Here is a 21,441-nt window from a genome sequence, read left to right as displayed (position 1 = left end):
GCATGAATTTAATAGACTTAATAACTATATTTTATACTTTAAGCCAGGGGGCTCCTCAGTTTGAAATGACAGATACTAATTGGTCATAAGGAAGCCATCAAACACAGTGTTGTACAGAATACAAAGGTATAGGTAGTTTTGTGTACATTTAGCTATATCAGGCTAGAGAGCAGACTTTAATATCACAGACATTGATCACACATTAAGTAAAATTATAGTGTTGCTTCCAATCACTCATAACTAAGAAAGATGTGGTCAAATGTGGACAATCACATGGAAAAGAGAAGAGTCTACTCAGCACAAGCAGCTAAAAAGCAGCAATAAAATTCCTGTTTGTGAGCGCTCATGAACATATATATCTTGGGTGGGAAAATCAATTTCCTTTCATGGACAATGTCAATAGAAAAGAAATATGCAGAAACTTTCCGCTGGCAACTGTAGGTATAAAATTAGAAATTAATTTCTAAATTTCAAGAGGAGCGTGGTTCTAGCACACCCATCAAGAAGGATAAACAGCCTAATCTTTAAAAAAAGCTTGGTATGTTGCTGAAGTGGATTAAAGACAGTGGCTTTCTTATAAGCTGCAAGGTAGCACTCTGAGAGATAGAAAGTTCTTTTCAATCCTTATGTCTTGTGCTCCACCAGGGTATAAGGAACAATAGAGAGTGGCTACATTAGGGATAAAAAAACCCCAAAACACGTTATGTTAAGGACACATTAAGCTTCTAAAAGAAAATGAATTCAAGAACTTCAGAAGTCAACAGCATCAGACCTGTGTGTCCCAAAGTGAATTTTTTTTAATGCATAATTTTACAAATAAAACAAAATCATTCACAAGTATACCTTTGGCTTGAGGGGAGAACAGGGGCTGGTAAGAATAAAAGACCGACCAGCCAATGGTCCATGCAGACCATTTGTATGCTACTGCAAGAGCATAAGGAGCCATAAAATCATACCTGTGCTCTCTAACCTCACCTGTAGCACTCAGTAGAACCCTTTGTGCCCTTTACTTGACCACCAGAGATAGCCACACTAGTACCAAGCCCAGAAATCTAAGAGATTTTTAAAAGAAACATGAAACTTCTTAAAAAATTTCGGAGAAACCCTTTGCCCTACTATGGTAGCCAAGGATGCTGAACCACGAGGTCCAGACTGTTTGTTTTTGTACCAGCAGCTTCAACCTCTGCTGGACCTCTAAGCACGAGGTAGCTGTGTGCCTTCCTCTGCTCCTTCATCCTCTCAGGAGAGAGGATAAGGGAAGATGCTCCTTCCTCAAGATAACCATGCACCACCACATGCTGAGGTGTTGGAGTGGCATCAGCACAGTGTCTTGTCCAAACTTCTTGAACCAAAGCTCCATTAGGAAAAATGTGCCAGGCCAGTTACGAACATTGCTCAGGCAGGATTCAGTCATCAGTCACATCTCAAACCATGCAGACCCAAACCACACATTTTTAAGAATTAGATCAATAAGTTCATGTCTATTTCAAAGCTGCACAACCTAAGTGAGATCTTTTGGTGAGTATAAAGATGTTGGAATCAGAGGGATGAAGTAAGATGTAACTGACAATGTCAGCAGAAAAGTTTTATTTGCTGACAACTTTTTAAAGATATAAAAATTTTGTAATCAAAAGCAGAGATCTCATGACAGCTCCAAAATAGCATTATTAGACGCTGCTTCAACTAAAAATCTTGTTGTATTTCATGTGACCACTTTCAGAGATAGGTTGTGAAAACTAATAATTCATTGACAAAAAAAATCTGAACTCCCAGAATAGCATTTCAAGCCGGGGACAGCACTTTTCCACGTGTAGCTTAAGAATTTGCACTTCCTAAAATGAACTATACCAGCTTCAGTTTGAATTTCTGTATACAATTTACTGTGGAAATCTCCTTGGTAGCATCAAATGTTCACTCTCCTCATGAATGTCTTACATTCATAAGTCTACATCTTTGTCTTCAGTTTGCTTGTGTTGCCTGTTGTCATTGCAAACTGCTCTATCTGCTGCCATCTCCTTTGTTTGTTGTTTTCAAGAATCACTGCTCATTTCTTTCTTTTTGTGCACTGCTTTCCTCTCACTTGGTGCACAATCTTTACTTATACATAGCTAATTACATTAAGTATATTTATATGAAAGCATCTCGCCTGGCTGAGAACCTAATTTAGTATTTTTACAATTAGTTTCTTGGCTGATCCATTCCCATTCAGTGAGCCTGCTTTTTGTCTGGCTGAAACTAATCAGAAGTTTATGACTCAGCAGAATGGGGTTTACATGGTACAGAGCCATGAGGGTTAATTAGCTGAGGTAAGTATAAAAGAGCAAGTACTGCTACATGATTTCTTCTACCATCATGAGCATTGCATTTCAGTGTGTTTACTTCTGATTTTCAGAAAAGGGACTTTTTGGAACAGTTGTATAGTGTCCAAGGTTTTAATATTACTCCTGCAGCTTCAGGATCCTGAGTTTTGCAAGATGTCACATTCAAAGACAGGTTCCCATGATGTCCACATTTCTGCTAACTGTGCAAGTCTTGAAGTGATTTGAATTAATTATCTACTTCTCAGTAAGACCTAAATTAAGGGCATAGTTACTATTCTCTAAGGATCTGATTATAGTAATTGTGGGGCTGACCAGTGTACAATTTTATTATCATAGTCTAATCTTGTAATAAACTGTCTTCTTAGAAATTTATGAAATACAATTTTTAATATTTAAATATATTTTTCTTAATATATATTGGCATAGTATTTATTCACTTAACTGTTGCAGAACCTTAAAATTAAATTCATGGACTGGGACATAATGGTTAAGACTTTACACAGAGTACAGGAGTTACAACTTAACCTTAGCAGTTCTGCCTAGGGTGAGAAAAAAGCATAATGCTGATGAGAAGCATTTTTCCCATCACACCATCAACCTAATTATTCTTAACTCAGTCTGACAGCAAAGTTTTTGGGGTTCCTTGCTGTTAATTGGTTTTCAGCTACTTCCATTCTCATGAGTAGTAAAATAAAAATTATGGTGTGGCTATCCAGAAGCCTACTAAAATTATTTAACCAGAAATAACAGTATTTCAAGAATTTTTCAGACAATTTCATATGTATGCACCTATTTCTACATTACTAGTTTTCTGGATTCATTTTTATATTGCTGGGCACTTACTAAAGGAAGCAAATAATAAGCACCTGGTAATACCTAATAATAATAGCTGTTATGTCTGACTGATATTGACTGAAACATCCATCCCCTATCTATCATGATTTTGTGACATGAATGGGAAAAAAAGTATTATGTGATCTTGATAAAATCAATCCACACTTTAAGCATACAGACTCACTAAAGATGACCTAACGTGCAAATCTTCCCGGTCCTGATGATGGGTACTGGTTTTAGGGAACACCTTTTGCTCATTTATATCCTGACAGATACTGCCTCTATTTACCAGTCCAGCAATTCTCAGTGAAGTATCTATCCTCTTGTTTAGCACTGACAAATGGAAATTTATCCTTACTCATGTTCATTTAGCACTAATAACCTTCAGTCTTTCAAATGTCGCATTTACTGCATCCCTTTTCAGCCATATCTCCAACAGCTCAACTCCTCATATAAAAGCAAATTGATTGACTTCTTAACATCTTCCCTTATTTTACTGACTTCTTTCACCCAGTACTAAACTACTCAAATTCTGCCTTCAGCCAGGACACTGACCAGGCATTTATTAAAGTTTCAGATATGCTTTTCACTCTTTCTCGATGCCTTGATGCTAATCCAGTGTGAGAAGAGCATCCTTAAAGTTTATTGAACTTGTCAGCCTTTTTACATCTTTTCTCATGATATCTACAAAACACTTGACAGTGATCAGGCTGTCACTGGATAAAGAACGCAACTTTTTTCCTTTCCTGCATTCATTCAGCTGTCTGCACTAATTGCTGTTTCCTAATTCCCTTCATATTATAAAGTCTTTGAGGCTGAGATTTTTTTCAGTCTGATGTTTATAAAGCAAATAGAGTCATGAAGCTCTGGCTCAAAATCAGCAGGAATATTTCTTTAAACAAATAACCACTATTAGAGGAGAACAACAGAAGAAAGGCAGGAGTAAGAAATTGGCAAGGGTTTTTCCTTCTGGACTTCCTTCTTTATTTGCCCAGCAAAGTAAAACAGTATAGAACCACACAAATTTATAAAATTAGAGCTGTGATTTTGGTCAGACTTACAGAATAAGTTTAACAAGTAGCAGTTAAATCAGTGAAAAAAAAAACCAGGCAAAACTGATGCTACTATATACTTCTGTCATGCAATTCATGTTAAAGTATTGTTATTTCAAGAATTGTTTCAAATGTATCTACAGACTGCAGGTATTCTGGGAATCAGGTCTTAAATCATACCAATAAAAAGTTACAGATTGCCCTTTTTTCCACTCATTCCTGTGGCTAACTTGAAAAAAAATTGGGTAATGAAATCAACTCTCAGAGCAGCCTTATGTGAAAATGCTTCACTAAAATATCATTACGTTCAGAAATCAAATTTATGTTTGCTATTCTTGATACATGTTATTTAAGTTTTTTATCAACTATTTTGATGTACATCAAGTGCTCATCTACAGAGGAGAAACAGTGATTCAACAAAACACAAGTGGAATACCACCAGGAGTGCGCATTTTTTTGCTTTCCCTCCACTCAGTGCAAAAATATTTGTATTTGCCGTCTAAATTAGAATAGATGATACTAGGGAAATAGATGACACTAGGCTTAGTAATGCACTCCGACAGAACTCGTAATAAAAAAATAGTAAATGCGCAATTTGTCTATTCCATGCTAGTATAATTACATTCCACAAGGGGTAGGGGCACCGACTTTCCAGACTTTAGACTGATAACGGGCGTTTTCCACGAACGCGCCGTGCTGTCCTGCGGTGCCGCAAGGCGCGTTTCGGGAGCGGCTGGGAAGAGCGGGACACGGAGCGGAGCGGGGAGCGCCCGGCCGGGGCAGGACCCGCTCCCAGCCGCGGTGACAGCCCCGCCACTGCCGCTCGCTCCGGGTGTGCGCCCGGCGGGAGGAGCAGCGCGGCGGCCGCGCTCGCCCGCCCTTACCTCAGGTGCAGGTAATGCACCAGCTTCGTCACCACGGTCACCATCTTCCCGGGTCACCTTCCCCGCCGCTGCCTCGGGGCCGGGAGAGACACGCGATGTGAAGGGAGCCGCTCCCCGGGGACTCCTCCGTCAGCGGCTCCTCGCCGCTGCTTCACCGCTCTCGGCCCCTCGGGCGGCAGCACCTTCGCCCCTCGGCCGTGCCCGGCCCGCGCCGCCGCCGCTGCGGACACTCGGCCGGGGCCGCCCCGCCCGGCAGAGGCGGGGCCGGGGCCCCCCCGCGGGACGGCCCGACCTCGCCCTCTCCCCCGCCCGGGGCTCGGAGCGGGGCGGGCGCTGGGGGCGGCTGGACCGCGAGCCTCGAGCATCTTCATGAGTGGAGAGCGGGGAGTCCCCGCAGTCGGGACGGCCCCCGGCCGCTGCCCTCCGCTCCGCTCAGGGCAGATGGAAGGGGAGAGTGCGGGAACACGAGCGGGGAGGTGCGGCGTGGGTGCCCCGCGGGAGGGGGCAGCCGGTCCCGTCCCAGCGTAAGGCACGGCTGAGACCCGCACGGTGCCTCTCTCAAACACTGCTCAGTGGGGAAGAGTTAAACGAGGGGCAAGGGAGGTGATTGTTGGCCTGGGCAAATTGCCTGGCCGTACGAAACCGGTGTCTGCGCTCCATTCAGCTCAGCAGAGGACGGGGAAGGAGAGGTGGATTGATTAGGGCGTGTTAGGGTTTACTCAGGAGGATTTGTCATAGTTCTTTAATCTACCAGTAAGAACCTAAAGGACTGAAGCAGAAGGAAGCCAAATTAAGGCTGGGAGCAATAAAACATCATTGGTGTTACCATAAGGGTACTGAAAAACAGACATTACCTATAGAAAGCACTACTGGGTATTGGATCTCTTGAAATTTCAACTCTGCAGTGAATGACTTCTCGTACAAACCACATATAAGTAATTTCTACCTCTGTTTCATTTGGCTTGTGGAGAAAATTCTGGGATCTTTATTGCTGTGAAGATCAACCTAAATGATCGCAGAACAAGTGATAAGAACAGTAGGTCCACATTTTCAAATATATGAATATGAATTACTTAGTTTCTGGTGCACTCCAAATTAAGAGTATCCCTTCAGCCTTATTCTCCCCTTCTTGTGCATCCACTGTGGGCACTGAACAGGACAAGTCTCTTGAAGAAAGTTGTATGTGTTAAGTGTAATTCAAAGACATTCATAATGCACACATTGCCTTCTATGAAGAAAGCTTGCACACAAAACTGTATTTCATGTTTTCTGACTCAAAATACTTAATTAAATTACTTACTCTAATGAAGGATTTCACTGTCTAAATAACATTCAAAGTACTGAAACTTATAAAAAAAGATAAGCCACAGTACATGAAATGTTTCCAGACGCTGAAAAGTATATGGGGTCTGTGGACAGCTTGGAAGTAAGCTTAGTGCCACAAAGATATAATTTAAATGTTTGCTATAAATTAGAAGTTTTTACCTGTAAGCTATTATTGATTCATGTTTATATATTTTTCATATGTATACATAGACACGTATCACCTATATATATATATATCTCTATATATATATGTATCTCTATATATATATATGTATATTTTTTATATTTATATATGTGTATTTATATATATCTTGAAGTAAGCCGGCTATAGTAAATTTTTTTTCAGTTTTTCTAGAAAAATTTTATTTCAGTTTTTCTAGAAAGTACTGCTTGGAAATCCCCATGGAGAGTCAGAATTTTAACTCTGTTTGTGGTTTCCTGTTGTCTCTAATCCATTCTGTCTCTGCATTCTTGACAGTATCAGATTTGTGAGAAAAGTGTAACATTTTTTACTTAAATTTTTTTTGCATCATGTTCAGGTGATTTTAGTAGTCAGGAGGGTAACATGTATTTTGTTTATATTTTGTCAGAAGATTTCTACAAAAAAAACTTTTAGATTTTGAGTAATCAGCATTTTTTAGCAGAAAGATATATGTCAGAAAATTTTAAATAATTCAAAGGACTAAAAATTTAGCCCACTATTTTCACCACACTAAGGATGGAAGAAAGCTTCTCAGGATAAAGTCTTTGGTCACCCGTAGTAGACAAGGGAAGCATAAGCTGTTGGAAGGAGGAAATAAATTCCTAATCCTATTAGCTAATAGATGGCTATTCCCAGCTGATCATCATATGTTATTTTTAATGTATCTAGCTGATTTAATACCATTCTTGAGGTTTCATTCCCATTCTTACATTTTCCACTTGCAATCCTCCTTGGGATATGTACAAACTGGCAAACCTCAGTGTGTCAGATGAGCATGTCAGGGTAGTGGGGTTGAAACAGAGGATCAGTGTATTAGGTGTAATTATGGGTAAAGAATCTGAAAAAGAGCTACCACCTTTTGAAGTCAGAGCTTTGCCTGCAGAGGAAATCCTTGGGAAGGGATTTGAGTAAGCTCCATGGAATGAAGAGGTATAGGCCGTATAAATATAGACTCCATCAAAATGCACTTTGAGTATTGTCAGAAGAGTTCACTGACTCTAAAATGGATCAGGTGATTATGATGATGTGTCAGGAGAATATAGGAGCTCTCAGATGTCTTGAGCATATCATATTCTGATACATAAAAGCATCCAGTTCCACCTGGAGAATGAAGCGTTCATAATTTAACACAATCTGCAGGCAGAACTTCAGAGAAGAGGCAAAAGAAGATTCTGGTGACAAAATTGAGTTGCATTTGCTAGCCTGAGACAATTTGCCGTTGTGAAGCTGGTGTACTACAGCAGCAATTGTCATTATGAACCCTAGAATTTATGTGAGACACAGTTCGGATAATTTTCAATTTTTTTAATGGAGAAAGGAGGGTTGAGAACAGACATGCACCGTGAACTACTAACACCAGCAAGAGTCTCTCTGCAGGCTCAGAAAGAGCATTTGTGATTGCAGTAGAATTGTAAATGCATGGCATTTGTACTGTTGGTATAATCTAGTAATTTTATAGATACAAAATCTAATAAAAACAGCAAAAATTTAATGTCATGTTTTAATATCTTCATCAGATGGTCTGTGTCATGGACAATATACTTTCTCATAAACAGAACTCAAATAGGCTTTATAATTTGCTTTCCTTAACTAAACAATAATACATTTCAAAGTTAAAAATGAAATTATAGACGTGCTCTCCCAAAATTCCTGCACACTGTCCATGTTCATTAAGAATATTTGGAAAAATTTTTCCTATACTTTTCCTGTAAAAGAATATGGTGGTTTGAATTTCTTCATCTGCCATTAGTTGGTTGTCAGGTGTAAATTTTTCCCGTATTTTCCTTCAAAGCCATCCTGAATCACTCTGAAAAGGATACTCAAGCACTTAGCTATACCATTAATTTTCATGGAAAAATGCACTTTAAGAGGAAAAAAAAAAAAGGTGCAGCTTCAAGGTAACAGCAAGACATCAATTTTCTGTGTTTGAAATTAACATAATGTTTTACATAATGATCCTCTCTGCTGATCATTAAAATAACATAGTTACCTCGGCAACTGGAACAGTCTGCAAATGTTATCTAGTGATACATAACACATTCTAAAAATACATACAACAAATAAGGTCTGAAACATTATCATTTGGGAGAAAAAGGTTTTTTTCAATAAAATTGCCTTCTGGTCTAAGCAGATTTTTGTGAGAAAATTTCAGTTCAACAGAACTTTATTTTTATTCAAAACTGACTTTATTTGCTCAAAACTTGAAGACCTGATGTTGTTTCATTTCCTGACAATGGAAAAACTTGTAATGAAAATTACAATTTCATTTTTCTATAAATGTTTCAATGGCAAATGTTCAGGAAATAAAATTATTTCTAAAGCAAGTGTTGAATGCTTAAAAAAACTGCTGTAAAGCATAGCATGCCAAATAATTGACTGATGAATTTGGGGGATCTAGGGAGTTGACTGCTTTAGATCTGAATGCCTCCACTGTCATTGCTTGTACCCTTGTGGGTCTGTCCTGAACAACTGAGACCTAATGGGACTGAAATGAACCGACATTGGTGCTCTTCACTTTCTTCTTTTTCAAGCAAAACTCAATCAACTGTGTTCACTGATGGTTTTGGGTGTCTTGAATGAATTTTTCTGTATCATTGATTTACTGAAAAGTTTTGCCAGGAGTAGCTACCAGCACATCTCCCAGTAGAATGGAAAATTGCTCTGAGGTAGGTAACTTGGCTCATTGCCCTTAAGTTCTCTTTCATTCTGCCTCAGTACTGAAGCTGCCACATTCTTGAAACACCTTCTTCCTTCTGCCTTTGCCACTCCCTGCCTGCCTTTCTTTCTCCTGGGAGTGTACTCTGACTTTTGTAGGATTTGCTTTTATTTTACAGAGAAGTTGTGTTAAAACAGTCCCTTATAATTAATATTATTTTAAAATACTAAATTTGAATTCATGTCAATATAATTTCAGTTGAATTTGCTTGTGTGATTTTGCTAGTATCTACAAATTTTTTCAGTTCATACCATGGGGGATATCAAACACATTGATCTTTTCTGTCAATTTTAATGGTACTTCTTTGTGTGGAACCCCATTGAGGTTTACAAAGCATATCAAAGCACTTTTCTTCAGTATATTTCAAAAGCTATTGATCTAGATTTGTATTGAGAAGTTTCTGAAGACTGCTCGGACATTGGTAATTTTTTAATGTATTTGAACATTCTGCCATAACCCATGGGGTTTTTTAAACACTTCTTCTTTGGGTGCTGAAAATCTGGTGACAAGATCTCTCTGAGAGAGCATCTGGATAATGTGGTCCTTTTATAAAGTATTGTTCCAATTGAAATCTTTGCTTTGGAAGCAAGAGTCCGCCCTCTGTTTGCAGATCTTTTTGCAAATGCACAGCAAATAATGTCCTACTAGGATTTATTTTCACTGGAAAGTAAGGAGCAAAAATGGGTGCAACTAACTTGATTTTAGGACAGTGACAGCAAGGATGTAACATAATTTGCATCCTCCTTACAGGGCCCAGTTTCAACCATTCATACTTCCATCTGAAGGCGACTGTTTTCTAGAGGTTGGCCACCTGAAAAGATTGGGGCCAAGGCCTTTCCTCAGGTTTTCACTGCGGAATTTGGTGTCATAGTGTTGCTTCCCAAATCCCCAGTCAAAGCCCATGCCATGCTACATGTCAGGACAACACCTAAGCACATCTCTTTCCCTTCTTTCACCCTCGTTGGCAGAGGAAACCTGAGTGTATGAACTGGGAGAGGACTGTAAGGTATTCCTTGTGTCCCATGAATTGGTGGATGGATGGAGTAGGACCTAAGTCTATCATAGTGCAAGCTTGCCCTACAAAACAGGCATAAGCCAGCATCCTGGTGCAACTGAAGAGCAGCTGTAAAGGCATCCATATCAATCTCCTTGGGCAGAGGAGAGGTTGGGACATAGCCTCACACTGAAATTTTTAAAGCCAATAATAAAGGTATTAATTACACCATCAAATTTTATGACCATTCCTAAGACCTTTATCCTCTCTGACATCTAATGAGAGAGTGCATGCTGTCTGGGGCCATGATTAGCTCAGAAAAAAGGAGAGATTAGAGTATTAGACATTACTGAGCAGATGGATGATTACACAGGATCTTAAGCCAAGAAATAAATATTCCAAGTACATCACGTTGGGAAAATAAAATAAAAAAAATTGAATAAATCTTTAAATACCTGTGGAGATTAACAAGGATCTAGCTTTGTGGTGTGTCAGCATACGTGCCAGATGATGAAATAAAGAATGTGTAAGGCTTTCACATCTTTTCTCAGTTAAACAAAGCTCACTTGGTCAAAAGACTGTGGGACACAGGAATCCTGTGCATGTATATCCAATGCAGGAAACTGAAGGTGACTCATCTACATTGCTGGTAATCCAGTATTATTCATACTGTGTTTTCTTGTATTTATTGGTGCCCCAGCTATTGGTATTTTTAGGAACACAGAAATAATGAGTAGTGTACGGTTTTGTTTTGCTCACTTTTTAAAGTTTGCATACAAAAGAGATGGAAATGTTGATCAAGCAATTTACTGAGCTGAAAAAATGACAGGCTTAGTTTGTATTAACCAACACTTTACTACACTAGGAAATTATAAGTATTTAACCTGTATTTTTGCAAAAATGCCAACCAAGAAATCATAATGTTTCCTGTACTCTGTAGTTTGATATTTGTTTGGGTTTTATGTGATTGAGTTAGTTTGTTGGTCCCAGAGCAAGGTTTGTGGGGGTTTTTTGGCATTAGCCACTTTCCTAAGCATTAGCCTGAGGATACATGTTTAGAGTCTCAGCTACTCCCCACCTCTCCCCCTACTTCGCTCACATTCTTTGTTACAAGAAAGACACTTCACCATTTGGAGCAAGGATGAATCCAGGGCCCTTTAGAGAGAGGGCTGAACCAAGAACTATAATCTGTCTCAGTAGGTGGTTGGATATGATGAAAAGAAGTTTCTTGCCTCTAAAAAGAAATCTTAAAATGACTCTAAATAAGGTATTATTAAGGAATGCTATTTGTGTACTCTTCCACTGATTTCTGTTTGCAACTTCTAATCTTCTTCCCTGCAGACTCTGCCTGGAAGTGGATGAAGTCTTCTTCTGCTTGTAATGTTTTCTAGATTGATTACACCCCCACTGATACCTGGGTATGTGCAAACTTGTGACTGCTAGACTGTGTCACAAGGGGTTAAATAACACTAAACCCACAACAACTACATTAGACAATATTCCTGTAACTAGCTGAGTCAGGCAGCAAAGAATTCTGAAAATCTGGGGCAGGAGGCACAAGCATAACATCACAGATTATGCTTGTAACTATGGATGTGGAGACCACCTGTTCTAGAATCATGTACATCAGCAGAGAAACAGACTGCTGCTTACAAGTGGCATACAAGTCTCATGTAATGAGACTCCACTGCTAAAAGTTCAGATTTTATTCTTCTTTCACCAGTCTTGTCTGTTTCGGTCTTCTCATTTCTTGCTTTCCCCTGCCTTTTTTTCCAAACACATGTCCCTGTTGTTGTTTTCTCTCTTTTCCTTCTGTTTTCTGCAGCTCTCTCTTCTTGCTCTCTTCAGCAGGTCTGCCAGGAAGTATATATAGTGCTGGATGTCTCTTCCAGCATCTCTTCTTTGCCACCTTGACTGTCTTGACTGTTATCAATTAGTCACATGCAAATTGCTCAAGTGGGACACTTTATTTTTGTTCCAGCAACAGCCAGGTTTGTCATATTCAAAAGTACTCTTTTGGTACCTCAGTTAGGAATCAGACAGTATTAGATATTATATCTGAAGGCTTCTAACCAGGTAACGGCCACACAGATACAGCTCATGTTCTCATATGTTAAGATTTATTTGCACAATATGGAATTTGCCTACACTTTCGCATTAGGTGTAATATTTATCATTGGATGCAACACAGAAGTGATGGAAAAGATGAAATAAATAATGTTGAAATTGTCTCACAATTCCATATCTGAAAGTAATGCAAAAACCTAATGACCCTTTAGTAGCTGGTCTAATGCTTTTAATCCTTGACAGAAGTCTTGCTGTGGTTGATTTTCTAACACTGGCTTAGTTGTATGTGCTTTGAAGAAATACTGGGACTAATTCACTCTTCATATTAGTCAGAAGATATTTCTTGCTGGTGATTTAAAATTTTAAATAGAAAATAAAAGACAAAAATGTTAAGACTGGGCAGTAGAGCAACTAAAAGCTACAGCTGGGCTGACACACATAGAGGAAAATCCTGCCAGGTTAAAAACAGAAACATGTTCCACCATGGATTAACTTTATATCTAATCCACTCATGTTGTGCCACATGGCACACTACCTATACACACAAACTCTGTGAGGAAAAGAACAAGGGTACAAATTGATGGCAAACCTTACTTCCTTCCCATCCATTTCTATAATTCTGAAGTTAAACAAAGTGCCCAAACATTTTCCAAACTATAGTATCAGTTATCTGCACAGTCATGTTTCTGAAGATTTGCAAGTCAGTTTATTCACTCTCCACAATTATCCCTTCTGACTTCAGTATGCAGCATATGATGCTGAAAATCTTCTGAAGTCTACATCTGTTCAGTGCTATGGATTTACATATTGGGTTTCTCTCTAAAATGACACACATGTATCATTCATGAGAAACAAACTCCTTCTTTTGGGAGTCTTCTGAATGGTACTTCCCACTGTACATGTACTTTCAGTACTGAAACTTAATTGAAAATGTCAAAACTTGCAATAAATTTAAGAATTTGATTAGATCAACAGGGGTCTGGTTCTTCAGAGGCATTATCTATTGAGTGAGATTAAGGCAAATTCAACATTTAGCACTCCTGTGCAAACAGCAATTTATTTTTCCTCTTCTGAACAAACTGCAGTTGAAATCCAATCACTGGATGTCATATTTAAGACTAAGTTGCCTTCTCACGATTTTTCTGTTACAACTTTATTATGATTAAAGACATAAAGAGTAAATTGAAGCCACTACTCCAGTTTGTTTGTTGTTTTTAATTACCACTACCCATAAACTCCCACTTTGGCCACCGGGAGCTGGGGAAAAAAGAAGGGTATGTAGAAAAGTGTGTCAGTAGCATTTGCCTTTCGCCCTTTCAGCACAGCCAGACCTAAATGGGTCAATAGTGGAAGTGAGAATAGCCTGAAGCTTTTGTAGAAAATATTTGCCTGCAGCACCCCTGGAAGCAAAAAGGGTGAACCCAACATTAGGGATTTCATCTCTGCCTCCCGTTGGCTTGGGCAGCTTCTGAGTGCGAGCTTTAAAACGGAATGAGGTGCAGAGATGTGTGCTGTCCAACCATTCTCCTTTGCCAGGAGTTTATCAGTAAAGACTGCTTTAAACCTACACTGATTTATGCCAGATAAGGTGACTTTAAAGTTTTTCAGTGCTTGTGAGAGGTCAGACAGCAGCCTAAGTTAGAGTCAGCATTCCACAAAATACAGCAGATAACAAGCACCCTGAAAGCATTACATTCAAATAAATGTTTTCCTTCTACTTGTAGGATTTTGCAGGAATGTTGCACCATTGCTCTAATCCTCCTTATGGCTTCTTGGTTTTTAAAAAAGAGACAGTGTATCTAATTACTTGATTAATGAAAAATGTACATACAAAGCTGAAAGTGATGAAATTGCCAAAAAACATAAGATACAAGAGGTCTGGTAAGCTAAATATTTACCTTTCAATTAGACAGTTGCTGACTTCGTTTTAATTGCATTCATTAATGAAACAATAGAATTCACATAGATATAAAGTCAAGTTCTAATACTCCTTTTCAAAAGTCATCTAGAATTGGGTAAATGAAGTTGTCTTTGAACAAGCAATATGCCAAAATCTGTCCTCCACAAATCATTGAAATTACTCCAGATCCTGAAAGAAAAGATATGGTTGTTTTGTATTAATTTTTATAGTGGAATACAAACTTTATGATAAAACTTTCAACTGACATTCATTTTATCTTCCATTAAAAAAAAAAAAAACAAAACAGTCCTCCTACTTAAATGTTTTACCCAAGGCTTTAACTACTTACAAAGATATCAGCCTCCTCAACTGGTAATGCAAAATCTGTTGTAGGACAAGGAATTTATTTATCTCTCCCCATCACTTGGGAATTTATTGCAGTGGTTGATCCTTGTTATCCATAATATAAGAAAGAGGAACAGAAGCCAGTCCCTTACTCCATTTTTCCTTAACCATTGTTTTTCAAGATAATCTACTTTTACCCTTTTTCAAGATAATCTACTTTTACCCTTTTCCCTTAACTACTGTTTTTCAAGATAATCTACTTTTCATGTAAAAATCTATGCTTCTAATTTTACAGAAAATTAAACATTCAGAAATGGAGTTTTGCCATTCACTTTGAGGAAATGTGATGACTGAAATTCATCTCATCTTTCATAAGTACTTGTACATAATGTTTCTAAATCTTGCCTCTGAAGGTACCTGGTTTTCTTCATTGATTTTAAAGGGTATCAAGAAAGGCTACGACTTTGGACAACTGTCTTTCTGACACCTGAATTGAGATACATTTCAACTTATTACAAGTTAAATAAGTCATGATTAAGTCCTGACTAATTGAGATTAGTCAGGACTTAATCATGACTTATTTCAAGTCTGCTGTTTTTTTGCAAGACTAATGTAAGATGTGCATATTCTGGCCTTAAAAGAGAAGATTTTTCTAAGGTGAGGCAAATCCTAGTACAGCTTTATTTACCACTGTTATTAAAAGAATTATGAACAAAATGCCTGTACTTCTTCTTTAAATGTTGACAATTCTCAAATTAGTGAGGCAACAATTCATACTAAAAACACTAATTTTCTACACAGATTTTAGCAACATAAACTTTAAAAAAAGAAATTATACCTAATGCCAGCCACCAGTGTAACATCAGGGGAAATTCAGACATAACTGCGAGAAGAAGAAAAGTAGAAATGTAAATTTTAAAACAGTAAGAATGGGGACAAGTAAGCAATGCACTGTGGTATCAAAGGTCTGCTTAGTTATGCTTCATAGATTATATTTTTTACATATATTGAAATGACAAGTGCTTTAGGTCCTGACCAGCACCTGTCCTGGCCACACCCAAGCTGACCCACATCCCCACTGTGGGGTAACTGCAGGGCCATTCTCTGACCCCATATTTCCCCCCAAAGAAAGCTGGCAGGGGCATTAAAGGGGGATGAGAAGCACACTGCATATGCTGGCAGTACTTTAAATTCCAGAAAACCAAATTTAGTAGATGAGAAATTATGCTTAATTTTTTAAGATAAAGTCTCTGTTGGTCTCTAGCTTAATTTGTTAGGGAACTGGGGAATCTCCCACCTCTATAAAGTGCTAAAAGACAAATGGGCAAAGCAATGGAAAATGAAAAATTAATCTCTATACAGTAGGGAGGGTGTCCTAATTTGTCAAAAATATTTTCCTTTTTCTGCATTCTAGAATAAACATATTAACCTCATTGTTTTAGGAGAAAAGAATCTTGTCTGACCCTACATAGGGTATGGCAAGGATGGAGTTAAAATATATTTCCTAATTAGCCATAGAAGCATTCTGCTAAACAGCATGAGAAGAGGGAGCAGATTACTAGGTGCTGGCAAAAAGAGATGATGGGTCTCATTTACAGCAGCTAATTCTTTTCTTTTTCTTTCCTTTAAGGGGTAGAGTGTCATGGGGGAAATGCGTTGCTGTGGTAAAATGCTTCATTTTCCTCGTTGAGATTTAGTTCAAATGATCTGACTTAAAACCTTTGCACTGACTTTGCTGAAGAAACACTCTGTTTTTACTCTGAAGTTGAGCTAAAGTGTTAATGAGTAGTTCTTAAAATATCCTGACATGAACAACTATTAATGTCTTGTTTAGAAAAAAAAACCCCACATCTCCCAGATGCAGAAATTGTATCTAGCCTGGATCTGTTTGATACGAATTGTTAGAATATGAACTAAACCTCTGATTTTTTCATAAGAATATAATGGTTTAAAATTCTGCAACAGATCCAGAATTAAGTTTAAAATGGGAGAATTTAAATAGAGGCCTGAGTCAAATGGATGGAAAATAGAGATACATATGCATTTAGCTTTAGGGAAAATTAAGTTAGTCCAGTAATACATTGGATGAATTCTAGTAGATTTGTCCTTTAACTTGTGATACTAAGCAAATCTTTAGCAGTAAACCTACTTACCGACTGAAGTTATGATGATATGAATAACAGTAACTGTTACAGCATAGTCCCAAACCCATTCTTCCACAACCAGAGCAAACAGCAGACCACAAAGGAAGAAAGTTATTTCCAAGGATATCACAAGAACTGTAAAGGAAAATAGGATATTTTCACCAAACACGGTTTTGAAAGACTTCTTCTTTTATTGCAAACAATAGCAATGAGAAGATAAAATTCCTGAGACAGCCATGCATTTTCATGGATGGACAGAAAGGAGGATGCAATACTAATTGGTGGTGTGAAATAGCTGCTGGCTTTCAGATATAAACATGCTGCATCAAACTAATAAAATTTGGGGGAAAAAAATCCTGTTGAGATACAGTAATTACATTTGGCCCTGAAAAGTAATTCTAATGGAATATGCTTTAATTTTTTTTCCACTGGCATAACATAAATGTTCTTTCTCCATCTGAAATCAGTATTAACACTGTACAAACTTCCATGCATTTTTATTACTCTTTTAAGCTTTGAACCAATTTACTTTTGAGCTTTTTTGAGCTTTTTTGAGCTTATGTATTTTACTGACAGATTATGAGGTTTGCCTTTGTAAAATAGATTACAAATCTGGTAAATTTTTATGTATGCATGTAATTTTTTAGGAATTGCTGTTTAGGAAAAAGAATATATTTTGAGAGCTTCAGAAAAATTACAGAAAATTTTATTGGGATATATAAAGATACTTTTAGGGATTGAGCTACAATCAAATTCTGATATTTTAATGTCCACTGTATTCAAGCATTACCAAAGCAAAATTGCCATTAGTTGAATGTGACCCATTTCTCTGATCTGAATCCAGTGATTCATAAGAAATTTGCTGCAGAAGGAAAATTAAATTAAATGACTTTGTAAAGGAACTTGATGGAGAATAGGTAATTGTTCTGCAATGAAAATGAAGCATCCTGGCAAAGCAGGACATTTTCTTCTGATGATGCAAGATCAGAAGAAGAACTCAACAAAAAGCCTAAAAATCACTCGAATTTAAAATAGCAGTACAGAAATGAGAAGTGCTGGCAAGATGCATAAACATTTAATTGCAGTGTAGTTAAAATACAGAAATCATTACTGAAACAGCTTTAAAATACTATCCATTGGAAGACAAGTTTACATTCATATGCAATATAGTTTCTTGAGTGAGAGGGAAAAAAAAGGTAAAGAAACTTCACTTGCCTAAATAATATGGGTTAATCCATGAGGGATTTGTTTTAAAATCAAAAGGTGCCAAACCATCCAACATTTTAATCCTGTGGAAACAAAATGAATAAATTTAAACAGAGAGTTTTAGTATTTAGTATTTAAAGTTTAGATTACATGACATATTACGAGTGTTTTTAAATAGGATAAATGGAATACTCTGGGTTTTTGCAAGCTCTCCAAGTCCCATTCTGAGTTTTGGTTTTGCCCTTGCTCACTTCGATTTGGTGCTATGCATGATAATCAATAACTTCCTGGGGGGATATAATTTGTGTTTTTCATTGGCTATAAAATCTTTATTTTCCTGTCATTTTTTCATGTCATCTTTTCTCTTACATTCATTAATTTACATGGTGTAACTGCAAGGACAAATATTAGAACCAATATTTTATATTAGTTTTGAGTCTCCACTTGCCAATTTGAAAGAAGGTTCAGCTACAACAATTTGACTGAATTTGAAAAATAATGTTCCTCAGTCTGGATGCTTCCTTCAAACAGGCACATCTCCATCCATGAGTTCCAGTACACCAGCATATAGGACTAAAGACAGGGAAATCTTACCTGAATACTGCAAAGCACACAGAGAGGACCACATAGTACACAGTGTAGAAAACTATTATGCATATCAACAGGTTCACCAGAACAACCTGCAAAAGGGAATGAAACAGTAAAACTTAAAGCCATTTTAACATCAGGCATTCTCAGAAAATAATTCGAGATTTCTATCAAGCATAATATGAAAAAGGTTTGTAAAATAAAATATTTAGGGAGAATTTTTGCTCTTGCTGATTATATATATGTGCTAAAAGCTCTTTGGTAGATTTCAGCTCCTAATGTGTGGCTGTAATGTATGGCTTTTTTTCTATCATATGTTGTTATATACCCACAATATATACAATTTACAAGTGTTCCTAAAAGGAGAAGGACATTTTTTGATGGTGATTAAGAAATTAAGAAGGTACAGAGAAGAGACTCAAAAGGGAGCTGTAGCTAGAAATGTTTGGGGCTTTTCTTCATTAGGGCTACAGCCCTAAAGAGGTCAATCTGTTTAGCTCCAAGGGATGATTTGATTATGATGGATAAGTACCTTCACAGAAAATACCAGATACTTAAGGGGTCTTTAATCTATCAGAGAAGACACAAGAAATAAACAGCTACAAGTTCTAGCTAGACAAATTCGAAAGATGCAGGAAGGACATCTTGACTTGTAAAGGGAACAAACTCCCTTCTGAAATAAGAGATCTTACTAAGCAGTAGTAGATGCTTCTGAGGATGAAACTTCAACTCTAACATTGATTTCTGGCCTTAGTTCTTTGAGTGGTTGTGTGGTAGGTAATGTATTTACAGAAGCATCCAACATTGACAGAAGTGGGAACACTGTGAATATATCAAACCACCTATTTTTATATTGCTAAATGTTGTAAAGTGCTCAATATTGAATACTGCATCTATCTCCCACAAAGTGAGAGACCAAAGAGCTTTAGTTTCTAATGCAACAGGAGATAAACCCATCATGCCTGTACAAACTGATATTTGTCAATAACAAAAAGTTCAGGACAGTCTTAATCTTTTTTTTTTTCCCCCTACATCAAAACAAAGCCAAGCAAAAACTGAGAGCTAAAATCTCTTCAGCCACGTTGGCTGTGGGCTAAGTACAGCTCCTTTGCTCTGTCTGTATTCTTATTCTAAATGAAAATTGGCCAAATAACCTATTTGATTCCTTCCTTTCCACAGCACACACCATGACTGTGGCAATGGTAATCAACTACAATGTCACATGTAAGTTTGGCAGCCATGCTGCCTCCTACTCCCCTGAGCATAACTTCAAGCATTGGAAGTTTAATGTCTGGCACATTTTTGGTGAGAATTTTTTCGTTTCATTGCTCTGGGCAACTGCACTTTTCCTGTGATTGTCCTTTTTTCATTGTCCTTCCTCTTGCAACTGCCTCTGTGACGCCTTATCTGCCCTAGATGGAGATTGGTACAGTAGTAAAAGTGGGGAGAGACGACTGAAGGGAGAATCCCAGAGCTGAAGGAGTGCTGTGAGATGATGACCTATTGACCTGTAATTACAGTAGGTGAATTCCCTGCCTTGAAGTCAGCGACCAACTTTGTTTGGCCTCAAAGGCACAGTGTTTTTCTCTTGGTGCCCAGAATATTCCTAGTCCCTGTCTTAGCCATGTGGTGAGGCATTAGCTATATGTTTGCTTACTTGTAAGCCAAGAAAATGCACACAACATGAAAATAAAAACACTGAAAATTTTCCAGTTTTATCACATTCTACCTATTTTTTTTAATTTGACCTTGCCACAGAAATTTAAACATACTTTTTTTTTAACCTGAGAATGCTTTTTATTTTCAATCTATTTTTCCCTTTCTAGATCTTCTGGTATTTCAAAGCAAAAAACTCACAAGTTAAAATCTACAGGATTATTCATTATATGTCAAAATAACTTGAAAGAAGAATCTTAGGAAATCACTGGTGACATCAAATGTAAAATTTTATGACACTTCCAAGAATTTTATCTCATAAGTGGAACAACATCACATATTTTGAAATCCTTTTTATAAGATGTACTTTGCAGTACTTTCTGCCAGCACGATAGGATAAAGTATCTTTTTAATCTGGGAGGTTTTTTAGGAAGAGAACATTGGAGAACAGTCTGTAAGAATGAAAGCAACAGCTCATTCAAGCCCCACAGCAGTTGTCTAATTCTCTAATACTATCTGCTGACATATACAACACTAAAAAACTCAATTCCCTTTACCTTGGTTTCAGCAGTTTTGACCTTGAGAGCCATGGACACATGATGAGTGAAAGGAAGTGCTCTTGCTATATTCCATATGCCAACTTTAGCAGGAAGAAGCAGCTGGTTTTCACCCCAAAAAACATTCTAACGGGTAAGTATAGGACAGGGTGGGGTGAGGTGAGTTGATTGGATTAAACTGAATTGAGACAGAAGACATCTGTGAGCTACATGTAAGCCGCTAAAGAGCAAAGAGAAAATCCTGCTTGCTCATGCAATGTTCATGCTTTTGGAGCTACAGTCAGCCAAAGCACATCTAAAACATAACTTGCTATTTAGACACAATATTATTATTCTTTTCCTCCTTTTAATTGCTTTTTTTTCAGCATTCATGTGATCACAGTTCCTTGGGGTTATTATAACTTCCTACTTTTAATTATCTTTTACATTTTTCTAGCATTAATTCTATTGACTATAGATGTGGAGTGGTACATTCTTCACAATGTTCTTTGCTAACATTTTTCTTCTGACTATCACTTCATTACATCAAGTATAATTCACATTAAATTAGGTATAATTAAGTTAAGAAATTCCAGACTTGTGTTATGACTCTTTTTTTCCTGAACCGTATTTTGTTCCTTCAGTAGAATGAAATTTAGTGTGCTTTAGA

The 21,441-nt window shown here is 37.5% G+C and overlaps 1 protein-coding gene across 1 annotated transcript; it reads right to left on the bottom strand.

Annotated features, from left to right (window-relative positions):
- Positions 1-14,390: 14,390 nt before the first annotated feature.
- TMEM244 (transmembrane protein 244) lies at positions 14,391-20,825 on the bottom strand. The gene is made up of 6 exons (XM_059843378.1): positions 20,793-20,825; positions 18,586-18,671; positions 18,001-18,074; positions 16,795-16,920; positions 15,480-15,524; positions 14,391-14,485 (listed from the first exon to the last, which is right to left on the bottom strand). The coding sequence occupies exons 1-6, from the start codon at positions 20,823-20,825 to the stop codon at positions 14,391-14,393; spliced, it is 459 nt and encodes a 152-aa protein (XP_059699361.1).
- Positions 20,826-21,441: the final 616 nt, after the last annotated feature.

Source organism: Haemorhous mexicanus, chromosome 3 (assembly GCF_027477595.1).
Source record: "Haemorhous mexicanus isolate bHaeMex1 chromosome 3, bHaeMex1.pri, whole genome shotgun sequence".
NCBI classification, from domain to species: domain Eukaryota; kingdom Metazoa; phylum Chordata; class Aves; order Passeriformes; family Fringillidae; genus Haemorhous; species Haemorhous mexicanus.
The sequence above is the reverse complement of the archived record's forward strand: the minus strand, read 5'-3'. Positions and strand labels throughout refer to the sequence as shown.

What these genes read in the sequence shown, in the direction of transcription:
- TMEM244 (XM_059843378.1), bottom strand. Translation starts at nt 20,825, where the DNA reads ATGGCTCTCAAGGTCAAAACTGCTGAAACCAAG. An exon ending in TCAAAACTGCTGAAACCAAG is followed by an intron (nt 18,672 to 20,792) that starts GTAAAGGGAATT and finishes TCCCTTTTGCAG; the next exon opens with GTTGTTCTGGTGAACCTGTT. An exon ending in GATTAACCCATATTATTTAG is followed by an intron (nt 16,921 to 18,000) that starts GCAAGTGAAGTT and finishes TTTCCTTTACAG; the next exon opens with TTCTTGTGATATCCTTGGAA.